Genomic DNA, 11711 nt, shown 5'->3' with positions numbered 1-11711 from the left:
AGTAGAGGAAGAAATCAAGTATTTATTTTATTGATTTAGTTACTCATTAATTATGCCTTTTCAAACTCTAGGTGCAGTATGAAATTTACGTAACGTGTACACAAATTCTAACCACAATCTGCATTGACGCACGATATCCACTTTCCCTTTCCTAGCACATTAAAAAAAAAAAAATCAGAGAGAATTGTGCCTTCTTTTAACATGGTCAGCATCACCCATTGTTCTTATTCTCAATGGGAGTGAAGCCACAAGCTGCCCTTAGCAAAGATGGCCAGTATCTCCCATTGTTCCTAAAGGGACTGAAGCCAGGCTGCTCTCAGAGAAGATGGTGGCATCCTTTGCTGTCAAGAGGCACAGAAAAGCACTGTTTGTTTGTGGATTAGGTGAGTGTCTCATTTTATCCTGGGCATATAGAAGGGTAGATAATTTTTCAGTTTTCCTTGTTCCTGCACCAAAAATCACTGTGGCTGCTCAGTGACTAAATTTCACACCCGGGAATATAAAAAAGTTTGCAGAGATATGGGATACTTAAATTGTGAAGAATCTGGTAACTGTGAAGGACAGCGATCATTTTATTGTAAGTTCCCCAGGGCAGATTCTTTGCCTTCCCTAGTTATTGCAAAGCACTACATACAACATCATCAGTTTATAAGTGATAGTTATTGTACTGCAACCTGAAGTCCTTTTCCAGCCTTTGCTGAATGTGTGCACCTAGGTGTCATCTCTAGTCACTACTTGAGTCTTCAGCATCGCTTTTTGTATTGCAGTTTGAATTTATACTGCATTGGACAACAAATGATTTTGCTTTTCTCACCTTTTCCCCTAGAAATCTTTGTTCTGGAATACCACACGTGTTCTTTACTAGGTGTGTCACATTGTTTTATTCATGTTAAAAATATTAAGGAATGATTCAGAAAAGCAAATGGTTTGTATTGATACTAACTTATGTGCTTGTATTTTTTTATATGAAACACAAGATTCAATGCAGGCAATACGATTAGGTGATATAAAAACAATCCTGCAAACAAATACAATTATGAATGGTCCAATTGTGGTCAACAGGACTATTCATGTGTCAAGTTGCTCCCATTCATATGTTTTTTCAAGATGGGACCCAGAGGGTGCTTGGAAGTAGATTTCATATCCAAAATGATTGGAATGGGACATATTCCAGATATGAAGATTTTTTAGCTAAGTGTTTGTAATTATTCATAAACTGAGCTGTTATTAATGTCCATCAGGAAAGAACACCAGCATGAACAAATGCAAAGATTTTACAAAGAGGACAAAAACATTTCAATATTTCTTAGGGGGAAAAAAATCACTTATAATGTACAAGGTAGGCAATAATAGAATGCTTCACTGAGCCAAGCGCAGACTGTCACATATGCAATGTTCAGCAGGATGTAACAGTGGATCACTGTTTTCCCTAGAAGCATCCAGCCCAGATGACAGAATAGGCCCTTGGGGAGTTGGACCATATTAAAACTAGAAATGTAGCTTAAACTAGAAAAAAAAAAAAAAGGTACTACAGGGAAATCCCATTTTAGCAGTGGATAGACTAGGTTCATGGTTTCTGATTTCTGTGATTGTGTACTAATGGAAGCGTATTTATCTGATAAAGCAAATCTGCACTTTCCTTTCAATGGGTATGTTAACACCACTCTTGATAGCTTTAATCTCATTTTCTGCAGTCACAGCTGTTATGTTCTAGGGTCCCATTTTTTACTATTTGGGTGATAATCTCACACCTAGTTCTGCAAATTCTTGTTTTAGAAGTCTCACGTTTCTTCATTCATTTTCTTGTGCAATTTGTCTTCTCCCCTGTGGCTAGTTTAACCTTTTCCTTTTAGGGAACCTGCTATTGCAAAATACTTCTAGCTGTTGTAACTTGTACTACTTGTGTCAGCCTTGCAGTAAACCCACACTCTCACGTTTACCTCACTGGGTTGGGCTTTTGAAAACGGCATCATTTCATACTCCCTGATTAGGAAAGCACTTACAACCAGCGAAGTTTTGGAAAAGATCAGATACCTACATTGTTCATGGCTCAAATCACTCCGCCAAAAGACTCTTGAGATTAAATTTTAATCCACTTTAAACAAACTCAAGAGCAACTGAAAGTCAAGAAAATCTGCGGGTCAAGTGAGCTACAAAGGACTTCAGGCAAGCTCCAAAGAACAGACATGGGGATACTTTATTCAGAGGTATGTGGTCATTTCTTATGAGGTATGTGAAACTGTAGAAGATCTATATTCAAGAGATTTAGGTTTCCTTGACAGGCTCATATTAGGAATTGAAAACCCCATCTTGTCTAAAGTACAATACTTTACATGTGGCTAAGGGTACTTTTTGTACAAATACATACATTACATGGGTTGTTTCATTTTCAGAGAAGAAGGTGTTAGCTATGTTAAAGTATGCTACAGCTCTGCATTCAGAGCAAAGCAGTTTGGGGTTCTGTTTGACATGTTAGGCAATGCGACTGAGTGGCCACTTTGGCTTAGTTCTAACACAGTTGGTAAACTCTTGCCTTAAGGGCCAAATCCAGTGGCCATTTCTCTTTACTGAATGGAAGAGAGTGCTCTCCTCACACCCACACTTTAGCGTCGGTAATGGGAGACAGCAGGGGGGAGGGTGCCTTGATTTTAGCAAGAGTGCTGAACAACATATATGGTCAAATGCTTTCCATAGTTACAGACAAGGAGCTGAATTTCTCCTTTGCTCCCTAAACTCTGATTACAATGGATTGGCTTCTCCCGCTGGATATAGCATAGAATGTACATGCCTCTCAAAAACTAAATTTACATGTGGAAAAGCAATAAAGTTTTCATTTAAAAAAGTAAAGCACTATTTCAAATGAAAGGGAATGAGGCACTTGAATGTATATATAGTTCAGTTCCACATGTTCATAACCCAACTAACCGGTTCGACTTCATTCCACTTCAAAGGTGTAGAAGACAGACATTTACAACATCTTCCTTTTAAAGTCTTTACTACTCTGACAGAACTTTCTCATGCTTTTTACATCAAAAACTGAACGTTTAAGATGTTTAATTAGAGCAGAGTCAGTGTAATTATTTCTTTCATAAACAACTCTAAATTCATTAGTCATTTTTTCCAGTAGAATGTGTTTTTAGAGAGTAATTTTCTTTGCAAAGTAGGGCTCCTACATGACGAATATAAATGAACAGTGATGTAAATGAGTGACAAGTTATAGTTTCAGGACAGTTGGGATGCTGCCAGATTTTTCAGAAATGGTGTAAATAATTGGTTTTTTTTCCAATTATTCTCTTCAACATTGATTCTCACCTAATTTGTAGAATAGGCATGTCAACTTGAGTTAGATTTAATGCAATGGAGTTTCTGGAACACAGTATCTATGCTTTGTGGGAAGTGACTCCATTTTATAAGAGCAAATGGAAATTATGAAATACTTTTACAAATCCCATGCAACTTTGAGAGACTAGTTATCTGTACTCTGCGTCACAGTTACAAGACTAGCTGCACTGCTGTCCCCACTCTGAGTACAGGCCTCATACCCTTTCAAGCCTCATGCCCTTTCCTCAGGTGTCAGGCCCTTTCCAGCCCAGGGGAAGTATTCTCGAGTTCTCTCACTCTTAGATGAGACTCTGGGATACAGCACCCTGTGCGTCAACTGTGCTTACCCAGCAAGTCCAACTGAGCTCAGCACCTGTGACTTTTCCCTTCAGGAGTCCATGACTAGTGGTATATACAGTCATCAGATCAACCTTCTTAAATCAATGTACTTATTGATCACAGTAGGAACAAAGAATAAGGCGGGGGGAGGGAGGGGGATAATTTAAAATAAACATATCTACAGGCACATTGTTCTTACCCTTGATGGTAACCTGTACAGTACTAGCCTTCTTCAAACACCCCTGGAAGGTACATGCACACATATGGGTTGCCAGAACACCTGCCCTTTCGGAGACAGTCCATTTTTAAACGGATGAGAGATCTAAAGGACTATAGTTCCAGGCCTGTTTCTTTTAATGATATTGTCTCAGAATAACCCCCAAGTGTTTGCCAAGGGGTGGCTTATCTGCAGCCATTTTTTTGCTTCCTGCTTGTTTTTACCTGACAGCACCCTATTAGGCTAAGCCGATACATTCATGCAGTAAACATCCCAATAACCAGATCAAGATCCAGAATTCATAAGTTAGAGATCAGCTCCAGGACCACCACATTCTGATTTAACCAAATGCTTTAAGACTGATGAGCAAAATCTGTCATACTGTCATCAGTATTTTTGGTTAGAGAAGTTCAATTTGTTGAGAGCTTGATGCAATACCCAGTAAGTCCATGGACGGACTCCCGCTGACTTCAATGGCCTTTGGATCAAGCTCTTGAGGATCCATGCTCCCCTTTTTAGATTATTCCAGTTACTGTGGCAGGATCTGTGCTGACCGTTGTCTGCCTCAGCACTACCCTTACAGGTTTCCGCAACAAATGGAAGGAAGTCATACAAGTCACTGAAGACATCATAGAATCAAGGGCAGGCAGCATTCTACAGAGTGGCCTGTTCCCCACAACACACAGGCACCCCTCCCAGACATGCATCTGGATCAAATACCATGTCCTTGTGTAAGGACTTCTGCTATTTTAGAGAAAAGCATTTTCTCCTTTCTTGCCTCTCTTAGATGCAAGGGTCAGTCAACATCAGTTCTGTGGTGTACCCCTTTCAGTTCTGTGACTTTTTAGAGTGGATGAAGACCTATAGAAGGCAGAAGTAGGTGTTGGGAGAGAGGACTATGGTCCCAGAGGACTAGTTAAGGCTTGGGGGAAATCCAGGCTACTGCTTCTTTAAGGGCCTGGGACCAGGAGCCTTGTAGAGTGTCTACTCGGCGCTTCTTGGTGTGTCTCTTGAATTCATTAATGGAGCATCTCTTGTCACTGTCCAGCAATAGTCTGCAAGCATTGATGGGCTCCATTTGCCCTGATGGCGTTTCTCCACTGTTGCAATGTCCTGGTGAAATCACTCGCCGTGCTCGTCGCTCAGTGCTCCGCAGTTCGATGGAAAAAAAAATCTAGATGAGAGTGCAAAAAATGTATCTTTAGTGACATGTTGCAACCAAGGCTTTTGTATGCCTTGAGGAGGTTTTCCACCAACAACCTGTAGTTGTCTGCTTGTTGTTTCCGAGAAAATTTATTGCCACTAACTGGAAGGCTTTCCATGCTGTCTTTTCCTTGTCACGCAGTGCATGGTCAAATGCATCATCTCGAAGAAGTTCACGAATCTGAGGACCAACAAAGACACCTTCCTTTATCTTAGCTTCACTTAACCTTGGAAATTTTCCACGGAGGTCCTTGAAAGCTGCTTGTGTTTTGTCAATGGCCTTGACAAAGTTCTTCATCAGACCCAGCTTGATGTGTAAAGGTGGTAACAAAATCTTCCTTGATTCAACAAGTGGTGGATGCTGAACACTTTTCCTCCCAGGCTCCAATGACTGTCGGAGTGGCCAATCTTTCCTGATGTAGTGGGAATCTCTTGCACGACTATCCCATTCGCAGAGAAAACAGCAGTACTTGTGTATCCGGTCTGCAGACCAAGCAAGAGAGCAACAACCTTCAAATCGCCACAAAGCTGCCACGGATGTTGGTCCTAGTTTATGCACCGCAAAAGTTGTTTCATCTTGTCATAGGTTTCCTTCATATGGACTGCATGACCAACTGGAATTTGTGGCAAAACATTGCCATTATGCAGTAAAACAGCTTTAAGACTCGTCTTCAATGAATCAATGAACAGTCTCCACTCATCTGGATCGTGAACGATGTTAAGGGCTGCCATCACACCATCGATGTTGTTGCAGGCTACAAGATCACCTTCCATGAAGAAGAATGGGACAAGATCCTTTTGACGGTCACAGAACATGGAAACCCTAACATCACCTGCCAGGAGATTCCACTGCTGTAGTCTGGAGCCCAACAGCTCTGCCTTACTCTTGGGTAATTCCAAATCCCTGACAAGGTCATTCAGTTCACCTTGTGTTATGAGGTGTGGATCAGAGGAGGAGGATGGGAGAAAATGTGGGTCCTGTGACATTGATGGTTCAGGACCAGAAGTTTCATCCTCTTCCTCGTCTGACTCAAGTGAGAATGATTCTGGTGCATCAGGAACCGGCAGTCCTTCTCCGTGGGGTACTGGGCGTGTAGCTGATGGAATGTTTGGATAATGCACAGTCCACTTTTTCTTCTTTGACCTTTCCCAACTGGAGGCACCATGCAAAAGTAACAATTGCTGGTATGATCTGTTGGCTCTCTCCAAATCATTGGCACTGCAAAAGGCATAGATTTCCTTTTCCTGTTCAACCACTGGTGAAGATTTGTTGCACAAGTGTTGCAGCATATGTGTGGGGCCCACCTTGTCCTGATCTCCAATTTTGCAGCCAAAATAAAGGTGATAGACTTTCTTAACCATAGTGGTTATACTGCGCTTTTGTGATGCAAAAGTCACTTCACCACAAACACAGCAGAAGTTATCTGCACTGTTCACACAAGTACGAGGCATCTCTGCTCACTTTGGCTAAACAGAAATGTGTCCCTTTGCAAAATCAAACACTGACAAATAAGAGAGCACGACACTGTATGATTTCTAGAGCTGATATAGGGCAATTTGTTCAGCAGAGTGATGTAAGCTTCGTTATGATTGCATCATCCATGACTTCTAGGAATAACATGATGCAATTCATATCATGTATGACGCAATACCAGCTTCAGATTGCATCATTCATTGTTTTGCCTAAACAGCAAGTACTGTCCAAACCCAGTCATAGATTTATTCATAGATCCAGTCAAAGATGTATTTTAGTCATTTCTGGTTTAAATTGAGATCCCTTCCCTTTATAACTCACTTATCCTCCGCCATTCCCAAGTCAAGGGTTGTATATACTGACCCAATAGCAAATCTTGAAAACTAGAGCCAATCAACAATTTTAAGCATCATTTTCGTTCTCAGCGACCCAGAATTAGTAAAGTTTGACTACATTTATTTCAGAAGCATTTTGGCTGTAGAGCAGTGTTACCTTCTGGGCCATATTCTTCTGGGTTGCTTACTTTTCCACCTTCACCAAAGTGGCTTGTAGTTCCTCTTTCAATCGGTCAGTTGTCTTTTGAATTCTGTGATCAGAACCTGCAACTCAGCACTCTGGTCATGCAGATCGGTGCAGTTTTCCTAAAGCTTCCTGAAATTATCCCCAACACCAGCCACTGCTCTTCTTTGCAAAACAGACAGGCGTTCTCCCAGAGCTGGGATTGTGGCCTTGTGCCTGTATAGGTTCATCTTAATTTAGTACAGCTGAGAGTCGTCATACCAAGAACCCAGGAAACTGAAGTCATTTCTCCAGAGCAGCAGTAATACAAGGTTCATCATACTGTTCAACTTGTGTGCCTCAATCCGAAGGCAGATTACTCTTCTAGGTGTAAGAGGATGAAACTCTCTGCTAAGTCCCTAGCTTTTCCTCTAAGACTAATACCTGTCGTTAACTGTTATTAGTCTTGAACAGCTTGCAATTATCCCTGCTCTTTGATTTTTTCCCCCCGTTAACAGAGGACAAGATACAACCTTAAGATCAGTCACTTGCATGTCTCCAAGAGAGGTGATGGCCAGGGAGCATTCTCAGAAATTGCATCTCTCCCCCGTCTGCCTGGGATATCTCCAGGTTGAACAGTTCCCTTCCTTTACCGTGTTGTTCTCAGCAAGAGACTCTGCCCAAGCAGGCTTGTGAACTCTCTCTTCAAAGTGTTAAGTGTAACTGCTCGTTACCACATACACTTCCTATGCAAGCCTATTTTATTCTTAAGGTAAAAGCACTACAGAGAAAAACAATAAACAAAACTATACTCATGCAAATAAGCTTACCAGAGATCACCTCAACCCTAACATGGGCTCTGACAGGAGCTGTCTTTCAAAACCTCACAAAAGTGGTTTCTTTATGGTTTCAAGTTTATCACAGCTTCTGTTCAAAACAAGAACAGTGTTTTATGTGCCTTCAGTAGGCTCAGTCCCTCCAACCCTTCCCTAACAATTGGGACCCTCCTTGGAGGTCCTGTCCATTTGCTGGATCAGGAAGAAAGCCCTGAGGCTGTTTAAAACCAGGCTAATGATGCACAAATCCTTGGTTCATTGGTCCCTGGAGACTCCAGTTTGAACTAGTATATAGAATCCTCTCCAGGGGGTGGCTTCAAAGGGATGATAACCAGAGTTAGCATACCCGACATTACATACAATAACACAAACAAACAATTGCCTTTTTAATACGGTGGACCCCAAAACCATTGAATTAACTTCAGTAATGCTAATCTTAATGCCATAAGATTTGTTCAGGATATTGTCATATCTGTCACAGCACAGACCTCCCTACGCTAGGGAAATTACTTCCTTGTGGTGTTCACCTTATCTAGGGCACTCTCCATTCTTTTTCTGGAAACAGCCACAGCTGAAATTTACAAGATCCGAGACAATGTAGAAGTGGACCTTAAATAAGCCTGAAGTGTTTTATGTAGCAACATTGTAAAGCAAGAGTACCAGGAATATGTCCTGACCCTCAGAGCCTGCACTCTAACCCAGCCAGCCCCTTTTTTTGGTTTAAGTCCCTGCTCCAGTCATACCTTATTTGTCACTTTTATCTTATTTGTCCTCTTCTAAATGAGAGACTTCAACAACCCAGTTTTAAACTAGTCAAATAGCACAACAGGACAGTGTCTGAAAAAATAATTTCTCTATGATAAGTGATGATTTTTTAGGACAGCTGGCTCTCGAGCATTCAAGAGGAAAGTGTAGTCTTGAGTAAGTCTTAAACAACACACAGGAGCTAATTCAAGAAGTGACTGCAGTTAAACCACAAAATTATAGTGGCCAGGACACAATTGGGTTCAACATCTCAGAGGAGGTAGGGTACCGAAAAGTGACAACTTTAGAAAGGAAGATTTCACTAAAAGGAGAATTTTAGTCAAAGAAGTCATAAAATTAAAAGTAAAGGAAGTAAAATGCCTAGAGGTGGCATGGGTGCTGCTTATGAAAACAATAATAGAGTCTTAGAAGGCACATTGAACTGCCAAACAAAACAAACAAACAAAAAGAACAAGGCAGGCAAGGAATAAAACATTATGGCTAAATGCCCAGGTTTGAAAGGCTATTCAAGCCAAACTGAAATCTTTCTAAATTTGGAAATCTGACCCCAGTGAAGGCAATAAACAGTAGCATAAACTAGGGCAGGCAATATTAGTAGGGAAATTAGAAGGGCCTAAATGGATTTTGAAGAGTAAACAGCAAAAGGGGTAAAACAAACATATGAGATTCTTTAAGTATATCAGAAGGAAGAAAGTTGTGAAAGAACTTTAGGTCCACTGGATCACTTGATTAAAGGGAGCAGTTAAGGAAGACAAGGACATTGCTGAGAAACTAAATGACCTTTCTACATAAGTCTTCACTGTTAAGGATGTTAGGAGGATTCCTACCTAGGACCTGCTCTTTTCTGGACTACAAAAAATGAGGTACTCTCAGGGCAAGTCTACACAGAGCAGCAATGCATGCTGCAGGGATATGATTTCTGAAACACACTAATCTATTGCACACTAATAGACCTGCTGGAGCACACTAAAAGTTCCCTAGTGCACTTTAACATAGTGCCATTTCAATACCAGCATTCAGGTCTATTCATTGTATTGGGATTGCTAAAAGAAAAAAGTCCAATATATTCTGACAAGAAATTGTGTTACTTATATTTAAGCTTCTTGACCAATATTTACAGAAGTGAAGTGATCCTTTCTTGTTTTCTTTTTTTAAAAGTTTCTATTTTAACCTGAAGTGTGGTTCTATTCTGAAAAGTTACTATGTAAAAACTGTACCTTCTTACTCAGCAGTTCTGATCAATGGGATTACTCACTGTATGTGAAAGTAAGCACCTGCTTAGCTGGGTTAGTGGATTGGGGTGCAGCATTTTTCAGGATTGAACTCTTAGTGTTTACTATGGTAATTAGCTCCAATGAAGTCAATGGGCTCTTTGCATGGCTAAAGTAGTCTGTGTTTTTTTTTTTATTAAACCGGAGAAACAAAATGTCTGACATAAACAGAAGCAAAACCACCAAGAAGGGGAATTTAGAAATTGCTGAATTACAGCGATAGTTTTCAGTTCCTCCTGGAGCATCACCTTCCAGCTACATGTATAGCAATTACTAGCTCGGTTTATTACAGTATTGCCAAACCTGATGCGTTCCTCTTCTGGTCCATTAGAGCTTTACATTGAAATAGGCATATTTGCACTGTGATTTATCTCCTGGCACCATCTGGTGGAATGTAGCTATCACTGCAACATCCATCTGAATTCCTGTATAGTCTAAAGCACTACCAAGGTAGTCCATGTCTACAATACAGACCCGTAGCTATGCTGGCATAACCCTGTAGTGTGGACTCAGTTTACAGATGTGGAAGGGGTTTTTCTATCACTTCAGGAACACCACCTCCCTGCATGACAGCATGAAAGCATTCTTCTGCCAACATAGCTGCAGCTAGACCGGGGCAGGGATTAGGTTGACGTAGCTACAGTGCTCATACAAGTGTGGATTTTTCACACCCCAGAATGCCATGGCTATGCCAACCTAAGTTCTAAATGTATACCAGGCCTTAGAAATTAACCAACCCTTTTAATCTTTCTTTCTGTTCTCACTCCTGGAGAAGAAGGAGACCACCAACATACTCCCATAATGAACCAGCCAAAATTAGAGAAACCATTTAAACTAACCTCACGTGATCTCCTGGAATGCTAGCAACTTAAATGATCCTATAAAATGGCCTAATGTCCTTCAAGATGCTAAAAAGCATGGTAGTCACAGTGTGTGTGTGTGTGTGTGTGTACGTGTACGTACATACACTTAAATAAGCAATTGTACTATAGGGTCTGTTGAGGAATTTTAACCCTTTTTTTCCTGATGCAAGAGTTTACAGTGTTGATTTGCAATATTATACATTATTTCCTACTCTTTTAAATCCTGACCTCCCACTGATATGCATCTACATTAGGGGAGTGATCCAACTCCCATTGCAGCCCCTGGGAATCTTGACGCTTTCCATTCTAGGAGAGTTGAACTCGGCCCAAACTTAGTTCTCTTTCTGAATTTGTGTGTGTAAGATTTCTCCAACTATTTGTACATAAGGTTCGAGGCCATGCCATATGCATCTTAGTATCTACACTCTCTTGTTTATCAGTTAGACCTTAATCTTTCTTTCTTTTCATAGGGCCTGAGCTTGTGAGGTGCCAAGCGCTTCCCAGAAGGTGGGAATTGAGGGACCTCACATCTGCTTCAATGGGAGCTAGCAGGACTCTCATTTCACCTAGTGGGAAGTACTTGGCTCCTGGTAGGCTGAGGCCTATAATGCCTGGGTCACTAACATTTCCTCCCCTCCTTGCCTCAGCCCATTTGCCAGGCAGCTTATGATAATGACTTCAATCAAGTTCAACTGCTGCTGGAAGAGGATAGCAATTATTTAAACATTCAAGACAGCTTTGGTGGAGACACACCCCTAATCTGTGCCTGCAGACAGGGACACAACAGAATAGTCAGTTACCTTTTGAAATGGAACGCTGATGTGAACATCAGAAACAAGGTGAGTGGCAAAAAGAACAGGAGTACTTGTGGCACCTTAGAGACTAACAAATTTAGGTGAGTGGCAATAGCCAAGGGTCCCAGGA

General features: G+C 41.1%; 1 protein-coding gene across 2 annotated transcripts in view; it reads left to right on the top strand.

The window, feature by feature from the left end:
* Positions 1 to 226: 226 nt before the first annotated feature.
* Positions 227 to 11711, top strand: part of ANKRD22 (ankyrin repeat domain 22) — a 32107-nt gene continuing 20622 nt past the window's right edge. The window contains exons 1-3 of one of the 2 annotated variants that reach the window (XM_005292506.4): positions 227 to 383; positions 1992 to 2207; positions 11435 to 11626. In XM_005292506.4, coding sequence (XP_005292563.1) covers positions 2187 to 2207; positions 11435 to 11626 — 213 coding nt within the window. In that variant the 5' untranslated portion in view covers positions 227 to 383; positions 1992 to 2186. Of the gene's footprint in view, positions 384 to 1991; positions 2208 to 11434; positions 11627 to 11711 lie in introns of those variants that run through there. The other variant, XM_065552047.1, reaches the window with a different exon arrangement.

This window comes from Chrysemys picta, chromosome 7 (assembly GCF_011386835.1).
Source record: "Chrysemys picta bellii isolate R12L10 chromosome 7, ASM1138683v2, whole genome shotgun sequence".
Lineage (NCBI taxonomy): Eukaryota > Metazoa > Chordata > Testudines > Emydidae > Chrysemys > Chrysemys picta.
The sequence above is the reverse complement of the archived record's forward strand: the minus strand, read 5'-3'. Positions and strand labels throughout refer to the sequence as shown.